Source organism: Callorhinus ursinus, unplaced genomic scaffold (assembly GCF_003265705.2).
Source record: "Callorhinus ursinus isolate GAN/ISIS: 27379988/994484 unplaced genomic scaffold, GSC_fseal_2.0 scaffold2, whole genome shotgun sequence".
NCBI lineage: Eukaryota > Metazoa > Chordata > Mammalia > Carnivora > Otariidae > Callorhinus > Callorhinus ursinus.
This window is the reverse complement of record NW_027397064.1, coordinates 59106154-59128740: the sequence shown is the minus strand read 5'-3', so window position 1 is coordinate 59128740 and position 22587 is coordinate 59106154. Positions and strand designations below refer to the sequence as shown.

Sequence of the window (22587 nt, the reverse complement as noted above, 5' to 3'; positions counted from 1 at the left end):
GGTGCTAAGAAATAGTGTTAGAGATACTTCTTTGGATGAGAGGCACCCACCCTTCAGTGGAACTATATAAAATACATGATTTCTTCATTACAAAGAAAAATTGACAATACCATGAAATCAAAAGCTTTGGATAATACAAACATACACATTTATCAATTCAATACTGACTTATATTTATTTATTCAACGAATATTTGAGTGATTACGCCTATGTGCCAGGCATTATTGAAATGAACAAAGATTACATTTAAAAGTTCAACAACCTTAAATTCTTTTGTGGAACAAGAAAAATTAAGTAAGTACCCAGGACTATAAATGGTACCTAGAAACTTTGAACAACAGTTTTGTACAGGTTTACTTAGAAGTCAGAAAGGATTGTAAAGGTTTTACAGCTATACCTTGTTTCACTGAATTTCACTGATACTGTGGTTTTTGGGTTTTTTTAAACACAAATTGAAGGACCTTGCATTGAACAAGTCTACAGGCATCATTTTTCCAATAGATACCATTTGTTTACTTCATGTCTGTGTCACATTTTAGTAATTCTCACAATATTTCAAACTTTTTCATTATTATATGTATTTGTTATGGCAATTTGTTATCAGTGATTACAACTCACTAAAAGCTCAGGTGACAGCATTTTTCAGTAATATTTTTAAAATTAATATACGATGTTTTTTAGACACAATGCTATTGGCACACAACAGACTACAGTATAAACATACTTTTATATACACTGGAAAACCAAGAAATTCATTTGACTCGTTTATGGTAATACTTGCTTTATTGTGATGGTCTGGAACCAAACCTGTAGTATCTCTAAGGTATGCCTGTATACCCAAGGAATTTTCCTTCCACCTATAACAACTTTCCTGCAGATTCTGAAGAAGGTGCTATTATTTAAACATGCAGAGATGGTTTGGGTTGCCTATCCAGAAGCTATGTCCCTAATTCTTTTTCCCTAACTCAACCCAAACTTGGCTGTTAATTCCCTCCCCCTACATACCACATGTAATATCAGGCGAAACTAACCCCTATCTGGCCTCCATCCTAGTTCCCCTCCCCTCCTGATCAGAAATCCAATTTTGTTCAGGTATCGATCATCCCTTCTCCACAACGCCCACATTTCTAAAAGGAACTTTACCCACTTTCAATTTCAGAGATGGACCTGGTTTTTCTAAGGGCAATAGGACGTATGTTAGACATAACTGGCTAAGGAATGAATGGACTCATGACCCAATTCTGGCCGACAAGATTACAGGACAGGTTTCCTCTGGACTTGAAGCTTACCTTCAAAGAAAGAGGGGAAAAAACACAGAAAGCCAACCTCTCTCTAAAGCAAATACAAGTGTGAAAGCTCAAGTAAATCCAGTCAAAACTGACAACCATTCTAAATACATAAGAAAATCAGACAATTCTTGTGGAGAGCAGACCACAAAGAAATAAACATGGATTCTTAAAAACATAGGTTGAATCAACCAACCCAGAAGTCCTAATATGGGACTGCTTTTAAGTGAGTTTTTAAATCTAAAGTTGAAACTATCATAACTAATATAACTTTACACTAAATAAAGCTCCAAGTCCACTAACCACAACATCATGGAACTGCACTAAGACCAAAACTGAGCTCTGAACAGACGGAGATACAAAGTACCACACATCTATAGAAAGATGGTAGAGTGACTTAAATTTCCTTCCACACAGACAGTTGCTGCGAATATATTCCTTGATGCCAGTGCCACATGTAAGTACTAGTAAGCCATGGGTTCCTGGCTCCAGTCCTTAAAGCTAAAGAGCGGCTCCAAAACATGTAATCATATGTATAAAGTCATTATATATGACTTAAGAGCCAATTTATTGTATTTAATTTTAAGTGGCGAAATTAAATGACAATACTATTTTGTTGTCCATTATAAGAGTTTTGTAGATGACTTGAAAATCATCTTCTTAGCCTATATCACAAAGGGCAGGTATGTAAGAAAGAATGAAGAACAGGTATAGAAAAAGATGATGCTTTAATAAGCATCTCAATCATTTTTATACAGTCTTTTTCTTTTTTAAATAAAAGGAATAAGCAAGCTTTTGGTACCTGCACTTTAAAGTGACATCTAAAGTTCCTATTCAAAGACAAGAAGCCATTTCAATACTGTAATTCAGATAAAGAAAGAAAAATGAAAGGTGATAAGGTAATGTTTGCCAGGTTTGGACATGACACTTGCCTTTCTAATTCTCAAGTAAAAAAAAAATATATGGGAAATGTCAAAAAGCCTAAAAACAGTAATCATACACTACCTGTGGTACAAAAGATTTCAATTTCATATTATTCTTTCTTACGGGAAGTACATTTATGAACTCTTATTAATGCATAAATTTATAATAGCTATAGAAATGATAAAAACACAATATTACTTTTATAGTTAAGCTAGTTAATTGATTAACAATCAGATTAATTGTAAATACTTATTTGGCTCTGAGGGATTCTGCTTCACTTACCCTGACTACTTTCATTCTGGTTTTCTGCTTTTCTCTTTCTTCCTCTGGATGATTCCGATTGTTTCTTCTCTGGTGTCTACAGAAAGCAAGTTAACAGAATTTAAAGTTACAGTTTTTACATATACCATTATTACAGTCAGTATAAAAATTATTTTTATTTCAAAACAAAGACTATTTTGTTCATTAGTGCTCATGCGATGTAAATGTATAGTTACCTATATACAATTTATTTAAAAGATAAAATTTCCTACTATGTAAATTTTAAATAGTCAAAGTATAGAATCCCTTGTAAACATTACTTGAAATTCACATTTATAGAATATGACTTGAGATGGATGAAAAATCTGAGAGTAAACAGCCTTTTAAAGCCACCCTTCACTGGATTGGGCAAAACACAATAAAAACAAGTAAAGAAAAAAAAAACCTGTGTTTTTCCTATTAGTTTTCTATTATTCATACATATTTAGTTTATAAAAGTAAACTTGGATGAAAAGAGCAGAACTCAAACCCCAATATATATATACAATCCCTACAATTATTATCTAACAATGAGAGCAAATTCATAGATTATGCTCTAAATCAGGGGGCAGCAAACTACAGCCCAATGGCCAAATCTGGCTAGCCACCTGTTTCTGTAAGGCCCATTATCTAGGCATGACTTTTACATTTTTAAATAACTGAAAAATTTAATAATTAAAACAATATTGTGATATGAAAATTTTAAGAAATTCAAATTTCAGTGTCCATAAATAAAGTTTTATTGGAACACAGCCACACTCGCTCATTTAACGTACTATGGTTGCTTTCACACTACGACAGCAGAGTTAGTTCCCAGAGAGACTATATGGTCCACAAAGCCTAAAACATCTGGCCCTTTACAGAAGTCTGCAGATTCCCAACTCTAGGTGATTGCTTATTCTCAAATTAGCGTTTTCATCAGGCTAAAATTAACAAGTAATTTTTGTGGAGTCTGACAAGCTGTTGTGCTTAAAAATTAAAACTAAGAGCAAAAAGCACAATGCAATGGCACAAGGCCCTCAAATTCTAGAAGCTTGGCAAGTATGTCTGGTGCCAGAACAAAGAATGTTTGAATGAATGATACAACTTAAATCTCTAAAGGCAATGCAGTCCCCAAACAAGGGAAATAATCCATATTTTGTTGTGTCTGAGTAACCTATGATTAAACAGTAAGAATGACAACACATAACCTAACTTGTGTTGAGCATCTATGATTCCTCTTTAGTACTATCATGGGGATTTTAAGTTCTCTCACCCCCATTCTGTCAACATGATAACAGATTCAGAGAGGATGAAGTGAATGTTCTAGTGTCTGAATTCTTTTAACAACAGGAGTTCTATCATCTCCCCATCTTACCCTCCCATTTCCTCATGCCTAGCATACAGTTATCACTTGATAAATACATTAATGTTAAGTAACTTATTCAAGGTAACCAAGATTTAAATCAAATTCAATTCTGCATTCCCAAGGCCTAAATGCTCTTTTTTTCTCTATATGACAGACTACGTGGCCTGTATCAAGAACTGAATGAATCAACAATACAAAAATATTTCAAAATTTTATCTAGTTTGTAAATAAAACTCATTATGTCCAATAAACTGCCTACATGTTTTCACAACACAAACCAGAGATCTTAAAGAAATCCACCCTAACTGGCGATCTACTCAGGAGGTAGCCTGATGTACCAGCAATTTAGGGTAAATAGGTCATTAGTTATCAGACTCAGACAAATAGCCTTTTATTTTCCTCAAAATAAAATAACACCAAATTAAAAATTCTAAGCTAACATTTTTATAAAGAACCTTAAAATCTATCTTAAAAGAGGATTCCCAAATAATATTTATTCACATCCTTCCCTAATCTGTTTAAAAAAAATGTAATTTAATATCAAGAAAATACGGTTTTTCACAACAGTTTAATGTTGTACTAATTTTTAAGCATGACAGGATCCCATCTAAATTCCATCTTAAATCTTGACTAGCTACTTTTGAATAAACAACAGAAAATCACACAAAATAACACAATTCTGAAAGTTATACTGGAAACATTTTCTATCTAAATGGTTCTGTATCATTTTCTAAAACATATTCCAAGGAACAGTGGATCATTTTGGTTGAGAGGCTACATTTTAAATGCAGAGGACAGCACGATGGTTCAACTGGGGTGAGCAAAGTTAGATTTATTTACCACAAAGCTTCTAAATGATAACATTCACTGGCTATCTCCAAAAGGGGAATGGGATGGAAAGTTACAGTGTATGAAGAAATTCTCAAACTTATTTAGTAACATTCATTAAACACTTTATTGAATATATATTTGAAGATATTTAAGGTCTTTTTTTTTTAAGACCTATAGATTACTTAAGGAAAAACTTTGAGGCAAAGTTTCCCTACCTAAATTTTAAATTTAATGGAATGGGGAAGTGGGACAGTCCTTTGAGGGAAATGTCATTTTGTTAAAAACAATGAATGAGAAAAACCCAAATGCGTAATTATTACAGTTGAAAAAAAAAACAGAAGGCCAGGCCAACAGGTTTACCTCCTTTAAACCGGAGAAGAATTTGAGGGGGGAGGGAGAAAGGATGACAAGATTAAAATTAATTTTAAGACTATAATGTATGACTAATGCAGGTAAAGAAGTTGGAAATAGGTAATAAAAAACTGAAAAGTTGAACAAAATATAAAACAAAAAAGGAAAACTGAGATATAAATAAATTCACCTATAAAGTAAATGTTTCCGTTATGAACACACCATATTCTGTCCCTTCCTATAAACTCTAATCTTTTCTCACCCATGTCCTAATATTACCACCTCATTCCTTACTCTTACCTCAGATTATTTTAGACTTGTTCTGTCATCCCAAAAGAACCATAATTTCCTAAAAAGCAAGTAGCATGGGTCTCTGAAGAAGCACAGATTGAGACTAAGAATCAAACTCTGGGTCCATTATTTACCATAACTCTCAGCATGTTATTTAACCCAAGACTCCAATTTTTCACCATTTTTTTTATGGTAATCTCTACGCCCAACATGGGGCTCGAATTCACGACCCCGAGGATTGAGTCACATGCTCTACTGACTGAGCCAGCCAGGCACCCTATTCTCATCAATTTTAAATGTGGTAATACAGGTATAGGATTGTGGGGATTATATAAGAAACACACCAGAAACATACTTAGTACACCATCTGGAACAGTTGTGTACTCTATAAATGTCAGTAAGAACCCAGTAAATTTTCTTATCTGAATGGCTATCCTATTATTCCAAATATCTGTGTACTTTCCTTTTTTAAAACTTCAATCACATGTTAAATGATTAGCAGTTTCTTCCCAATAGCTTATAAATAACTTGTAGGGCTTGCAAAATAAGTGATGTTTCCTGTTTAAGGTCCCACTCAACTGTCTTCTCAACTCTAAGCCACAGAACCAGCAGTCTAGGCCCTAAATATTATATCACCAACCTCAGGGAAAGGTGCATTAGTTTTTTGTTTGTTTTAAATTTAAATCTGAACAATACCTATATTAAACAAAACAAAAATTCTCAGTGAAGGTTCTGCTAACAATTCCCCTGAGTCACTCATTTCTACATGGATTTGGGAATTTAGAACCTTGGGGATTTAGGATATGCAGAAATGTACCAAATATTTAATCTCCAAAATGGCTCATCAGTGAAGAAAGATTCAGAATGCTATCTGTGATTTTCAAACTGTACTCCCAAGATACCTTAGGAAAGGAGGTGTACCTCAAAAGATGTTAAGAGGAAAAGGGAAGGAAGGAGCAGGGGGCTGAGCTAAGGCTCTAGCCTAACAAAGACACAACCCTATCCTACCTCTACCTCCATGCTTGCAAACACAGCATCCCTCATTTTAACACACTGAGGTCCCATATTAGTGGGACCTATGAAGAAAAAGAGTTCTATGAAGAACTCTTTGAAGAAAAAGAGTTCTATGGCTTAAAAAAGATTTGAAAAACCACTGATCTTGACCAGTGATTTCCTAGAAAATCCAAGGGACATCAACCAGGCCAGCTTGGCATTTGCACAAGATGTAAAAATTGCACATGCTGCATATTTTACAGAATGTTTTCAAGCTTATTACTGCTCTTGCTGATGCAGTCATTTCTTTCTTTTCTTTTTTTTTCATCAACTATTGCATTACAGTTTACCAGAAAATAGAAGGCAAAATAAATATGGAAAGCAAAATAATATGATATGGCTTTATTTATTTTTAAAGACTTACTCATTTGAGATAGAGAGTGAGCACAAGTTGGGGGAGGGCCAGAGGGAGAGAGAGAGAATCTCAAGCAGACACCACGCTGAGCATGGAGCCCAACGTGGGGCTCCATCTCACAACTATGAGATCATGACCTGGGCCGAGACCAAGAGTCAGATGCTCAACTGAATGCACCACCCAGGTGCCCCTGATTTGGCTTTTAAAGTAAAGATGGAAAGACTATCAGAATTATAAAAAGTCAAAGAATTCTGCCATACAATGGAAGAGTGGTTAGGAGAAAATGATGAAAGCAGAGAGTGGTACTATTCAAATCAATTTAGCTTTATAAATGCTAATTTGTAATCATACCAAAATCCGTATGACTACTCTGGCATTTAAATGTTCTAAGATATTAGTAAGAATTTACATGGTATTTTCTAGCAGTTGAAAAGTATGTTCAAAAAAGAAAAATCTAAACGACTCAAGAGGTGACAGTGATATAATTAAACTAATTCTTCTATTTTATTTGGAATTTAAGTCAGTGATTATTAAACAAGGTTTTCAAATCTAATATGGGATCTTGTTTTATCTGGCTCCTTGACCTATTTTTAAAATAAAAATAAATGTGTTTCTTCAAGGCAAATAAGACAAAATATTAAAAAAAACTACCATCTTAACACTGTCACAGAAGGAGGGAGATAAATCAATATGGATTGTGCCATGCTAACAGATAACTACCTTGGTATCAGCCTCCAAATAGAAATACTTAAAATTATTGGCATAAATGCAGTATAGGAAATTTTAACAGTATGTGAAAAGATACCATCACAAAAGAGGAGGGAGTGGATGTTAAAATTTCTTTTTTTTTTTTTTTTTTTTAAAGATTTTATTTACTTGAGAGAGAGAGACACAGCGAGAGAGGGAACACAAGCAGGGGGGCATGGGAGATGGAGAAGCAGGCTTCCAGCCAAGCAGGGAGCCCGATGTGGGGCTCGATCCCTGGCCCCTGGGATCATGACCTGAGCCCCAAGGCAGACGCTTAACAACTGAGCCACCCAGGCACCCCTAAAATTTATTCTTTACCTCTACCTTAAGTACAATTCATTAGCCCTGGCTGGAAAACAAAAAGAAAAGTCAGAGATCATCATCTCTATTAAATTACTGCAGTTAATAGACAAAGATATATTTAATCTCTTCCCATTAAATGAGAAAATACTTTAAAAGAGAAAGAAAAGTGGGGCACCTAGGTGGCTCAGTCGGTTAAGCGTCTGCCTTCGGCTAGTTCATGATGCCAGGGTCCTGGGATAGAGCCCCGCATCGGGCTCCTTGCTCAGGGGGAAACCTGCTTCTCTCTCTTCCTCTGGCCCTCCCCCCTCATGCTCTCTCTCTCTCTCTCTCAGATAAATAAAATCTTAAAAAAAAAAATAGAAAAAGTTACTCTATTATTAAATAATATCCATAACAAAATATTCAATCCTCCATCTTGTCAGAATGTATTTTTTTCCAATTGATTCATTTAGGTACAGATCGGTTTCAAAAATACAACTCACTGCCCTATTCCAATGATTCATAGTTACTCAGGTATCAAATTTAAGGTCACTGTACTCTGAACAAATGGCATGACAAATTTTTTTGCCTGAAGCTGGTAATGCCAATGTTCAATTTTATTCCATATTTCTAGGCAAAATTTGTTGAACTAGATGTAAGACAGGAAAATGCTGGAGAAATCTGTTACTTTAATGGCACATATCAAAACCGCACTGAACTAGAAAGGAAAATCTGGAGCTTTATAAAAATAGTCAATGTAAAATAGATGTTCTATTCAAGAATATCAAATGTACAAGATACTGTTTCTTCCAACCTTTTGCTATAAAAATTTGGTTAGAATAATGCACTGTAAGAAAACTAAAATTCTATTGTAAAAATTTCCTTGCTGCTTTGCATCCAATTTACATTTAGCTAAAACTATCATGAAATATGTACATCCTAATTCAAGGATTTTGAGCTGGCAGGACCTGAAATTCACAGTCTGTCTCTGCCCAAGAGTCAAAACTTTAATATGGAGAACTATTATTATCTGGAAATGTTTGCTTGAATCTTTGACACCTAAAAGATCTTTGTTACATTGCTGATTTCAGTATCTAGTATAAAAAGTTTATGTATGCAATATTTTGGGATCTTATTAAATAAGAGCATTTCCTTGCTGTTTGAAGTAAATCCAATCAACACATCAGCAATTTTGAGTATAGTCTATTTTTTGCTGTACTTCCTTTATTATTTAATAATATGTATGATCAAAGATGGTAGAGAGCCAATAAGATAAACTTGGATAACTACCCAATGAAAATGTGTGCTTACAGGTTACTTAAATTGTGCCTGCTCACATCATTTTTAAAAGCCCGAATGATTTTTTACTCCCCTCACAAATAGACAATATCCACAAGCACACTAGCACCTAAAAGAATTATATACTACCGCAATCTTACTCTCAGTTTTTAAAAGCTACCTTAACTTGCCATCCTCACAGTCTGACTTCTCAAACTCCTATGGTCTGGACCCATTTTAATTTGCATTCATGTATGTTTGACGGAGCATACCAAGTCTTCAATATTGATGAAATGCAATTTTATTTGCCATTTTCTTACAATTCACAAAGTGTAACTATTTCTTGGCATTTTCCCCCTTCTCTGTTTCCCTTGAAGCCTTTATTTTTCAATAGTATAAACCAAAAATTAAAATAAAGTTGGACTTTCTCTCCTATTCATATGATCTTTTAAGTTTTCAAATCATACAATCAGAATAAAACAGACATATAGAGCAACTGCTGTGGGAGGAAAAAGCAAATTTTCAAGATAACTTATTCTGGAAATGTTGGCATTTTGAGAGTACTTACAATAGTAAAATTTAGAACAGTGATTTCACAACTTTTCTCCCGGTGTGACACTCATGATGGAGTAAAACATACTCCTGTATGATATCTTTATAGACATTTCCCTGAACATGAATCCCTAGATCCTTAAACAATTTATTTCCTTGGGATAGACACTTTTAAGAGTAAATGTTGTGTCACAGAATATACACGCTAAAGATTTTAAACATATTGCCAAAGTGCATTTTCAAAGGCAGTATCAATCTACACTTTCACTGTGAGAATGCCCACCAATCTTTAAATATCTGTCTACTTGATGTGTTTAAAAAAAAAAAAAAAAGGTGGTACCCCATTGTTATTCTCTATAGCAATACATATATAACCCCAAAAAAGTGAGGTTTTGTTTGTTTAAAGATTTTATTTATTTATTTGACAGAGAGAGAGACACAGTGAGAGAGGGAACACAAGCAGGGGGAGTGGAGGAGAAGCAGTCCTCCCACCAAGCAGGGAGCCCAATGCCGGGCTTGATCCCAGGCCCTGGGATCATGATGTGAACCGAAGGCAGATGCTTAACCACTGAGCCACCCAGGCACCCCAAAAGGGAGTTGTTTTTTTAAAAGAAATTGTTCTATCATTCAAATATTAGCATGGATTCTCAATGTCACTATACATCATAATCACTTACAAAGCTTTTATTTAAAGCTCATGCTGAAGTCCCCATTCCAAAATTAACCATCTCTGGAGAAAGACCAATGGAATCCTTACTTTTTAAAGAGCTCTGGGGCACCTGGGTGGTGCAGTCAGTTAAGTGTCTAGATGGAGCCCCATGCCGGGCTCCATGCTCAGCTCAGAGTCTGCTTAAGACTCTCTCTTCCCTCTCAAATAAATAAATAAATCTTAAAAAAAAAAAAAGAGCTCCAAAATGATGTTAATGAATTAGCAATAGGCCATCTATATATACTGTAGTAAGTCCTGTATATTCCACAATGGAAATTGTCTAAAATTAAGAAATTATTCTTGGGGCACCTAGGTGGCTCAGTTGTTTAAGCATCTGACTCCTGATTTCAGCTCAGACCCAAGATCTCATCGATCGTGAGATAAGAGCCCCATGTTGGGCTCCAAGATCAGTGGGAATCTGCTTCAGATTCTCCCCCTCCCTCTGCCCCTCCCCCCCCCCCACGGGGGCACTCAGGCACTCTCTCCCTCTCTCAAATAAGTAAATCTTTAAAAAAATTATTCTTAATATAATCTTCTATTAAAAATTAAAGACCCAAATCGTGGCATACAGCAGAAAACTCATTAGGATATAAGAAGTCCAATGGGTTGTCATGGTTACTCTGTTATTTTAGAAAATGAGAATTAATCATACTATGCTCTGCTGACATAAAAATATATCTAATATTTTTAAAACTCTACTATAGTATAACATACCGAAGCCAAATTTCTCAGTAATGTCAGCTTGTGCTGACTGCCCTTAAAAATCCAGACTAAAAGCAGTATTTATCAGATAAAATATTTGTGAAATGTTGTTAGTCCAGGGATAGAACAGGGATATCTTGGATTGGCAAATTTGATGTTACTATAAATCATCTTAAATCTAAATATTTCCAAAAAAGAATACCTTTTTTTTTTTTTCAAAAGACTAGCTAGGATCATTTATCTAACTAATGAGTTACACATTACCTTAGTTAGTTATACAGAGAGAGAAAAGCGTAGACACAGTAGTTGAGAGCATCACTTTGAAACAAAACAGATACTCTGGAATTAGAATTTTGACTGTTAACTTACTATCTGTAGGCAAATTAATTAACCTCTCTAGGCTTCAGTTTCCATACTTAGGAGATGCGAAATTTAAAAGAGCTGTAATCTAGCTCCATAGGTAGCATGCTCAAACTATTATCTCTCCTTCATTAATGGGGTGGTTCTCAACCAGGGGATATTTGGCAATACCTGGAGATACTCTGGATACCTGGAGTCACAAGTGGGGAGGGGAGGTTGGGGTGGAGAGAGAGAGTGAGCTACAGATCTCTAATGTGTTTGGCAGAGATGCTGATAAACGCTGCATTCACAAGACAACCCACCACACCTCAAGAATTATCTAACCCCAAATGTCAATAAGGTTAAGGTTAAGGAACCTTGCTTTGATGAATATATAAGAATCATTTGTAGTTGTTGACACAAAAACTACCTGTATAGTATGCTACAACTAAAATGATGTTAGATTTATTCATCCAACAAATATTTACTGAGCATATACTATGGTCAAGCACTATACCAGGTTCCACTTTAAAAGTATCTTAGAATGACTTGGCATTTTAATCTTCCAATCTTATTTTCATCAATTAGCTTAGAACGTTCTTGTTCTAAAAAAAACAACCAACCACTGACACTAAATGCATTTGTATAAAGGGAAACATTTAACAGCTATTTATTTCCTGGCTAAGTAAATGGGTTATAGAACATTATTTCAAGATTTCATGATTTATAATAAAGTGAAAGATTATCTACTCGGAGTGTATCAGAATTTCCAAGCAGGAAGTTCTTTCCCCTTTGAAAAAGCTTCCCATTTGACTCTGACACATAGTCCGCCACCTTTACAGAAAAAGAAGCAGAGAGCCAGTATCAGACCCACATTTGGTTTCCAGTTCACTTTTCCTTCCAGGATACTAAGGACATATATATTCAACCAAGACAGACCCACTTCCTTTGCTGTGAACTCTGTCCTATAACATATGTTAGGGTCAGACACTCTAACTTTTAGTTGAATATAGCTTCTATAAGAGCATGTCCTTTAATGTATAGTGGTAGAATTAAATAAATATAGTTTTCTCTTTTTAAATAAAAGGAAATTTTACAAAGTAATTCCAGATATTTCACAGGAACTTTTAAATCTTTTAATTTAAAAGGATGATTATTAGTCTCATAAGGGAGAGAAAAAAACAAACTTAAATCCTCTAAGGAGAAAATGTCTTTATTACTGTTTTGGATGCACACAGATTACTCTCCTTCAGGAGGACACCGTTATTACGCATTATATGTTATATACAGCAATACTGTTATATACAATGTCTTAGTAAAACAATTAACATAGTAATACTTACTAAGACTTTTGGTTTGGCCCACCTAACAGAGTAAGAAGTAATGAAAAAATACTACCAGCACAAAGATAAGAAAAGATGGAGGAACCCATCAAGTAGAATACCACAAAAATCATTTATCAGGCTAAAACATTTTAGAGAAGAATGTAGGCAGCAAGATACAAAGAGTATTTCTTAAAATTGATGAGGGCAATGAACTAGTTTTCTAACAATCTTGAGGAGCTGAACAGATTTAAACAGAATAAAGTTTAATATTAACAGAATTAAGTTTAATAATTTAATAATAATAAAGTCAAAAACAAGGTAATTCACCTAGGGAAGGAATAGGCATGAAAATGTAACTTTCAGTGATACTTAACTACACATCACTAAACTCATTTTTCAAGTTTTCTTCTTTCTTACTGGGTATTCAGACTAAGACATTAAAAAAAAAAGATTTCCCTGGATTATAACAAATACATAAACAAGTAAAACTTTAACGATTTTTTAAAAAAATCTATCTAAAACGTAAAATTTAAGGTCAGTTTTACCTCTATTTTCAAATAGAATCATAATTTCCAATCAATCTAGGATACCTAAGTATTCACTGAACAAACATTTAAGCCAAACACTATTAAGAGGGCAAAAAGGAAATATAAAAAGTACAGATGGGTATGAGTAGAAACAAGATAAAAACAGGAAGTACTCTTACCACTCTACTAATTCAGCCAATTTACTAATATCAGAAGATAACCCATTTAAATCAATTTATACATGTGTATGTGTAATTTTTAAATACCTACTTCAACAAAGGAGATTTTAGATTAAAAATAACCTATTAAAGAACTCTATAAACAATTACCACTAGTCCTAGAAATGGAAATAATGCACTCCTAAAGTCAGGTCCAACCTAGTTTTAGGTCTAATTCCCTGGTGTTCTTAATTTCTACTTCATCCAAAATATGAAAATAAGAAACCATACATAATGTGGTCCTTTGAAAATTCTTCTTAAAAAAGAACAAGAATTAATGAAGAATTAATAATTCAAACAATCTTTAATACCAACACTTCACCTCGAATGAGGAAAAAAAAATCTCATTTAGGTTTCAAGACCACTTCTAGAAACTTAATTCAAATGACAAAGTTAATCAGAACTTTCATAAAATGACCTTCATTAATCAACATTAGAGGTAAATTAAGACAATCAAGGGACCATATATTTTTCTCTCATTACAATCATTACAATTCTGAAAATGGATCTAAGTTTAAGTGTCTAGATCCAACAACTATCCTAGCTTCCATATATCTGTAATTAAAATCCTTAATCCTAAATATCTCAGAAATCAAATGTACTTGGACCAAAAATAAACAGTACTTCAATGTTAGTGGACAGAGGGTTAAAGAACTGGTAATTAATTACTCAAGAGGAAGGGGGGAAAAAAACTGGCTCTAGAAAGAGAAGTAGTCTTTTTTAAAATGTTCAACACAGGGGTGCCTGGGTGGCTCAGTGAATTAAGTGTCTGCCTTCAGCTCAGGTCATGATCCCAGGCTCCTGGGATTGAGCCCCACATTGGTCTCCCTGCTCAGCGGGGAGTCTGCTTCTCCCTCTCCCTCTGCCGCTTGCCCCACTTGTGGTCTCTCTCTCACTCTCAAGTAAATAAAATCTTAAAATAAATAAATAAAAAGTTCAACATCAGTGATTCAGGTTACACAGAAGAATTATAAAAGATGAATACTGAAGATTAAATTGAGGCAAAAATAAAGTAATTTGACACGTGTTTGCTTTATCAACATTATTATGTAATATGTTGTATGTAAGGACACAGGTATAAATAGACTTAAATGTATTTCTCCAACACTATTAAAGATGACGTAATTCAATCATTTATATTCAGTCACAAATACTTCAACCTTAGTAAGAAATAAAATAAGACAGAATACATAAAATACATCTTAGGACATCCAAAAAGAGAGGTAGGGAGAAGAGTTATGGTGTAACTGTTCATTATAAATTCCAAATGAGCTACAAGGTAATTTATCTTAGCATCTTGAGGTAAGGATAAGCAGAGACGGCAAATGCAAAGAATTTAGAGAAAATAGAGGTCTTTGCTTAGTTAGAGATGGGTCCTTGAAGAAGAACTGCAAACAGGTGAATCGGGCAGATTTTAAAACTTGGAAAACACTGATAACCAAGAAATATGGGCTCCTTCTCTATCCTCATAAAATAATCTGGACTTTTGGCCGGCAGACAATACGCATAGATCCTGTTTCCAACTCCTTCAGGCATTCTAAAACATTTAAAATAAGATGAATGGCCATCTCCCTCCATCCCCTGCAAACTCCCTTTCCGGTCCCTCCCATAAAATTTTCATCATTCTCACACCCACAACCAACTCATGATTCTTTGCTTCGGCTGATCAACTCTATTTCACTGTGGAGTATGAGAAAGGTTATTAGGCTGGAAGTCTGTGCATCGGGGAAAGGTGTTCCCAGTTAATTCTGTCCACAATGAACCCTGCCCACCCAGGTTCTGGATCTCGGCATTTCATACCACCTCCCAAAAAAAGGTGTTAAGCTTGGTTCTATTTTCTCCTCTCTTTTCAGCATTCCTTGTCCTGTCGTCACAGCTCTGCTACAAGCCCTTCCCTATACATAGTTTGTTGAGCCTGTTAGACTCTAGACACCATCTCCCTTATCGTCAAGATTCTGCCAAGAGTAGTCAATATTTGCTGTCACTATTTCCTCACTATCCCAGCTCTCTTTAATGGGCTACAATCTAGTATCTTGCTCCCATCAGTCTACTAAAACTAAGCCTAAGTGACAATTCTTAAGTCACTTTTAATAGTCATTATCTTAATTGACTTCTGTGACATTTAATTCTACTCCTTATTCTCTCTTTCTCCTCTTTTTCCTCCTACTGTCTACCTCCTTACCAGACTACTACTCTTACTCTAGCACACTTACCTCGCCTGCTAACATTTCCCAGCATTACACACACTATCAAGATGAGTTCACCCACAGAAGCAGTTTTTAAACTTTTAGGTCCCAGGACTCCTCTACAAACTCTTAAAACTGTCAAGGATGCCTCAGAGCTTTTATATGCATAGGCTATAACTATCAATATTTACTATTCTAGATGTTAAAACTAAAGAAGTTTTGAAACAAAATATGCAAGTACACAATTCGTAAGTCAGGGTGATGATGTCATCATGTGTCATTACAGACTGGAAATTTTCACTGTAAACTCTAGAGAAAATGAAAGTTAAAAAGCCAGATATGTCTTAGCATTATTGTAAAAAAAGGGGGGGCAAATAATGCCTTAGCACTACTATGAAGATTGTTTTGACCCTGGGAAGCCCCTGACTCTCAAGAGACCCATCCCCAGGAATCCTATGACCACTCAAAGTGGTCACCCGTGCCAAAAACTCCTCTAAGTCTTCATCTCTAACCTGACCTCTTTCCTGAGCTCCAGATTAACTCCTACTGCCTATCTGAAGTACCATCTTCATTTGGTCAATTCACAGATGTTCAAACTCAGTGTTGTCCAGAATTTAATTATCTTCTATGCCAAACCTATGTTTCTTCCTTCTGTGTTGTCTATTTTGGTCAAAGGCACTAACATTCACCTAAAGCTAGATACCTTTAAATAATCCTAGGCTCTTCCCTTTCCTCCTTTACCTTCAGTCAGTCATTAAACCATACTGATTCTTCTTTTATAATCTAGGCGAATCCGAGAGCTTGTTAGAAATGCAAACTCCCATCCCAGATCTATAGAGAAAAGGAACTGTTGGTAAATCACTTGCACACTGAAGTCTGAGAAGCATGGGCCTGGGGAGTAATACCAATAACTGGTTTGAGAATCTGAAGGAGAAGGCAGAGCCCAAAAGGTAAACTTGAGAACACTTTAATTAGAACCCTGCCCACTTAAAGTTCTTCCTCCTAATATTAAACTGTGGAAGTTGGGAGTTTTGTAAAGGAGACAATATTCCTTAACTAAATGATTTTCCCAACTTAGCTTTCATTCCCTCCAATTTTATCCTCTACACTACAAACTGGGGGAGCCTATTCATCTCTACTTTGCCTTCTGTTCCTCCTGTTTAAATGGCTCTCCATTATCTAGACAACAGTCCAAATTCCTTATTACGAAGTACAAGGGCTTTCAAACCCTGACTCCTACCTATCTTTCACCATTCTTGCATAGCCTACCTATGCCAGAGGTCTTCAAACCAGCAGGCAGCTTGGTATGTTTTTTAAGCCTCTCAGGTGATCTAAAAGTGCACTAAGGGTTGAGAATCACTGCCTCATGTCTTGAACAGAACTACCTGCCATGCTTCCATGCAAAAGCAAAAGCGTATCCTAGCCTTTCTGCTTGTCTTCTTCTCGTACTTTACCCTTGTCTTCTGGGATGAATTCACAGCCTTTCGAACAACTCAACTATCCTCTCCTTTAAAGGAAGACTTCACTTTTCTCCCCCCGCTTCTCCCCAGCAAAGATGGAATTAGGGGTTTCTTGCTCTTTGCTCCCATAGTACCTTGTGCTTACATCTATTATACCATAGTCTACACTGTTTATGAAGCAGTCTGTCTGTCCTACTAGACAATGATCTCATGTGAAGGTAGGGATTGCACTGTATTCACTTTTTTAAATTCTCTTTGCTTGGGCACAGAGGCTAGAAGATAACACATATGTAATAAATGCTTACTGAAAACACAGTAAAGTTTTGGAACACACTGAACAGACCTAGAATGATGTAAAATGAAGCAAAAACAAGACTGACACCTTCCTACCAACTAGGCAATTTCATTAACAAAGGGAAAAACCTTTCTGTTCTACAATTCTATATTTAGAAATAAAAGGCAAATCCATGTAAGAATTCATATACAAACTGAAATGAAAAATTTCAGTTGAAGTAGATTCAAATGAGTTTAACAGTGAATATCAGATGCTTTTCAGTTTTAAAAGTAAAAAGCTAGAAAACAGAGGAGTTCTGGGTGTCTGAAAGAGTACTGGGTGGGAGGAAAATGCCCAACTGAAGAAACAAAAGCTCAAGATATGCATATTTTTTATATTAAAATGTGGAAATAAATACCAGGAAGAAGAGCTGAAAGAATCAAGAGTGAGGTGGAGAGAAAAGCTATTTTTTTTAAATAAACCCTCAGTACTATTTTTCATATAAACAAAAACTATTATTTAAGAAAATGTAATGGATCAGGGGACGGAGTACCAAAGAATAAAATGACATCAGAGAACAATAGTACATAAACTTTACTACTGGTGCACCAGGAAAAAAAGTAGTACTTCACCCTATAATTATTTATGCCGAACAACTTCACATAATGATTGACAAATACCTATATTTTGAGGTGTGTAAAATTTCACCCCAAGGAAATTTGTTAAAGTATCTAGTATAGAAATAAAACCTGAAAATCATTTTCCAGATAAGTAGCTTCTTAAATGATAAGACAAAAAAAATTGCTTCTTCAAATCTTAAAGAAAATGTATAAGCTGTAGTCATTTTCAAAATACTGTGCCACTTGACTTAACAATTTGTAAAAATTCCTGATACTGAACACAGACCAGCAAAAGCCCCCAAATTTTTAAGATTTTCTATAAATGCCTCAAATGTCAAAATTTCTATACAAATTAAGCTAAGTATATGCAATGCTTAACCGAATTGTACTTCACTGTAAATTACAGTATGGTCTTAAAAAAATTTTTTTTAACTAAAAATACAGTCAAAAGTGATTCTTGGAATTCTTTAAAGGGAAGTGGTACTTTCTTATAGACTGATTCCTCTGAAAAAATTAAATACTGCATCTACAGTTTATATTGGGAGACTATAAAAAACACAGAAATACCTGTTACAGATCTTTTACTATGTTTTGCTATAAAAAATCTGTCAAAAATATCAGATTTGGTGAAGATAAAAGAGAAATATCTAAAATTATTTTATCGCCCTTCATAACATAACAGCCTATGAAAGGGAAGGCATGTGAAATTACTAAATAGACCAAAATCTGGAAATATCAAGAAATGTTCCAAAGTCCAGGAGATATAAAGTGAAAACATTCTTGATATAGTTTCTAAAAAGCTGTACTTTGACTAAATCTAAACCTACAATTTTTAAGGACTTAATATAAGTATGCTAATTTGAAAAAAAACTAAACTGTGATAATCTGGTACTACAGGGGCTACTAACGCTTACCTCAAGGGAACCTACTGCGGATAAAGTCCCGTCACTTGCACAGTCCTTTCAGCTGCCTGCCAGTTGTCTCTGTGGAAGGGAAAGCCTGATGAGTGAAAACCCTATGCCACACTCCTTTGGAGTGTCAGGGTGCCTGCACAGTACTGCACAAAACTGTCTACCTAGAGAGATTCCTAGATGCTTTCAATAACAGAGGACTTAAAAAAATGCCACCTTTGATATTCTCTTTCCACTGAACACCAAAACCAAATGGCTAAGAGTTACTGAATGCTAATGACCTATTGGTGTTATCAAGGGGATATATCTATACTAACCCAAGTAGAAAAAAGACCAAAATGGATCAAAGAGAAATAAGTTAACATTGAAGGGAAAACACACACACACGTACACGTACACACACACACACACACACACACACACACACACACACATGCATTGAAAAGTAACAGAAGTCTATAATCTGAGCAAAGGAAATACTGTAAGGTTGTAGCCACAAAAAGTGATGTTACAGCATCAAGTGAATGCTAAAACCCAAAGAACTTCCTGTATACATACTTCAAACAGATGCCATCAAGTGTATCATGCTCAATGGTAACTGCACCATGGATCTAAATACCTACTTGTAAAATTCCATGTATGTTCTTAGTGGGGTTGGTAAGTGGGTGGGAGGAGAGAGGATTTTCCAGATATTCTTAAATATGAAAAATGAAAATGAACAGCATGAAATTCAACAAATTTCAAAAAGAAAAAAATGTATCATCTATATCTCAGGAAGTAAACAAACCCTTACTCAGAACCAAACTAAGAGGGAAGTATAACAAAAAACAATAGAAAACTGTAAAAACAGTTCAAAAACCACTTTCGCCTACTAGAATTATGAATGGCTAGTAACTGTCTTCCATTAAGAAAATCTATATCACTAATGTAGAAGTTCAACTACGTCACCAAAGAAACTATATTTTCTTTCTAATGCCACATGTCCTCAGTCTGAATACTGTGCTTCATAAGGCAGAACAAAATGTTCCTACCAGAAACTTTAGCATTAACCTTTACCACAAAGATTGCTGGGGGGATTGGGAGAGGAGGAAAAACTATTAAAAGCAAAAAGGTGATTCCAGCTTTTACTTTAATAGCACCATATTAAAAATGAAGTTACTTACCTCAGATTCTTTGTCACTTAAAGATCCCAAGCTTCCAAAACTGTGATTAGAACTTTCATTATTTGTTGAGGCCTGTTAAAAATTTTTAAAAAGGTAAAAATTAGGAGTAATTTTAAATGAAACATACTACAAGGTAAACAATCTATATTCATAAATGAAAATAAAGTATGATTCCTTTAAGCAAGGAAGTTAAATGAAGTAAAAATAAGAAATATCAGAGTGCATGGGTGGCAGAGTCAGTTAAGTGACGAACTCTTGGTTTCGGCTCAGGTCCTGATCTCAGGGTCATAAGATCAAGCCCTGTGTCAGGCTCTGTGCTCAGCCCAGTGTCTGCTTGAGATTCTCTCTGCCTTTCCATCTGCCCCTCTGTGTGTGCTCTAAAATAAATAAATAAATTTTAAAAATAAGAAATATCAACTTCTTAACACTTCAAATATCTTGGAAAGTTTTACCAAATCAATAAAGATCTGTGTTTCAGGAACTGAGTTGTTTTAACTGATTTTTTAGAATACCAAATTGAGAAGCAAAGGAACTGGGCTATTACTAGGATAACAAGATCCCTAAAATTACAACCCAATATATAAAAACTGATGCTTTCTTTAACCAAAAGTATTATTTATGCTCCTTAATTCCCTTCACAATCTTATCAAATTCCATCATATCCCATCCACACCCCTCTGCCTCTCTTTATACTAACAAATTGGACAATCCCTGGTTTTTTGTTTGTTTTGGTTTAGTCTTTCAAGAAAATCTTTTGCCATCTCTACTATTTTAATTGCTTCACCCAAGAGTTTCTACATTTCCTTTATATTATTTTTAGACAGTGACAAAGAGAAATGAGCTATCATTTTGTAGGATGACATCAGCTGTTTCCAATATGTTTCTATGATGCTCATTATTTTGTAGACTTTTTGGACCATCAGTACACTAAATCAATGTCTCCCAGTAATGTTTAGATCAGAGGATGACAGGCTATGACATACACATCAAAGACGATGCATGAATGACGTTCGTGTACAGGCAGGCCACCTCATATCCCTGTTTTCCTGCAACCTAAGAGTAGGTGCTACCATCAGGTATTTACCCCGAAGATACAAATGTAGTGATCCAAAGGGGCATCTGCACCCCAATGTTTAGAGTAGCAATGTCCACAATAGCCAAACTATGGAAAAGAGCTCAGATGTCCATCAAAAGATGAACGGATAAAGAAGATATGTGTGTGTGTGTGTGTGTGTGTGTGTGTGTGTGTGTATACACACACATACATATATACATACACAATAGAATACTACTCAGTCATCAAAAAAAATGAAATCTTGCCATTTGGAACGACATGGATGGAACTAGAGGATATTATATACTAAGTGAAATAAGTCATCAGAGAAAGACAATTATCAAACAATCTCACTCATATATGGAATTTAAGAAACAAAACAAAGGATCATAGGGGAAGGGAGGGAAAATAAAACAAGACGAAATCAGAGAGGGAAACAAACCATAAGAGACTCTTAATCTTAGGAAACAAATTGAGGGTTGCTGGAGGGGAGGCGAGTGGGAGGATGGGGTAACTGAGTGATGGACATTAAGGCAGGCACGTGATATAATGAGCACTGGGTGTTATATAAGACTGATGAATCATTGATCTCTGCCTCTGAAACTAATAATGCATTATGTGTTAATTAATTGAATTTAAATTTAAAAAACAAACAAAAAAATAAAAGTTCTGGAATAGGGGGAAAAAAGGTAAGAGTAAGTGCTAATCCTACTATTAAAAGGTTGGAAGCTGGCCTACAATTACCCTTAGGCTAACCTTCTAAACTGATAACTCTGAGTCATTAAATACATGTCTAGTACTATGCTGGACAACTGTAAAGGCTGTTTTCAACATAAACCAGCACTCGAACTGATTAAGATTCAAGCACTATCTAGAGGAAGGTATAATCTAATTAGAGCAAGATTATCAAACTTGAAACAAAACAAACCATAAACAGCAATTAACAAGTGGTAAATTAGATTCAGGGACAACAGAGGCCACGCCAACGTTTTTGAGCATCCCTAAATCCTGAGGTAAGAATACAAATCCCAAACCAACAGACAACATTTATAACAAAACTGGCTGACAAGGAATCTCCATGAGTTAACCCCAAATAGCAGGTGGAGACAAATTACCAATAACCACAGGGCCTGTGTCATATGAGAGGAAGCAAAAGGAAACAGAGTATCTGTCAGATCTGAGAATAGAGACACTGAAAACAGCAATTTGAGTACAAAAGCTCTAACTCAAAGGGTTTCTCCTTTCAAATAATGATTTAGTATAGGAGGTCCATGGTAAACTCTTGAAGAAGTTGGAGCAATCTAGCCTCGATGAACTTGTAAAACAACCCTAAGGGTATCACAATGAGGATAAACTACTCGGTGTGGGAGCAAAATTGAGCACAACTGGTACAATGAAGATAAAGGAAAGAGAATATTCAGACAAAAGGAAGAAAGGAAGCAAAGCCTAGAAATTTCAGAAAGCAAATGCCACGCTTCTGAAGAGTGCCCTAAAACAATAT

At 35.1% G+C, this 22587-nt stretch overlaps 1 protein-coding gene across 4 annotated transcripts in view; it reads right to left on the bottom strand.

Moving 5' to 3' along the window:
- The window catches only part of TLK1 (tousled like kinase 1), a 153302-nt gene that overhangs the window by 60440 nt on the left and 70275 nt on the right, over positions 1 to 22587 (bottom strand). For all 4 annotated transcript variants that reach the window (XM_025853295.2, XM_073882567.1, XM_025853302.2 and 1 more), the window contains 2 exons: positions 20033 to 20104; positions 2493 to 2568 (listed from right to left, as the gene is read on the bottom strand). In XM_025853295.2, coding sequence (XP_025709080.1) covers positions 2493 to 2568; positions 20033 to 20104 — 148 coding nt within the window. The remainder of the gene's footprint in view (positions 1 to 2492; positions 2569 to 20032; positions 20105 to 22587) is intronic.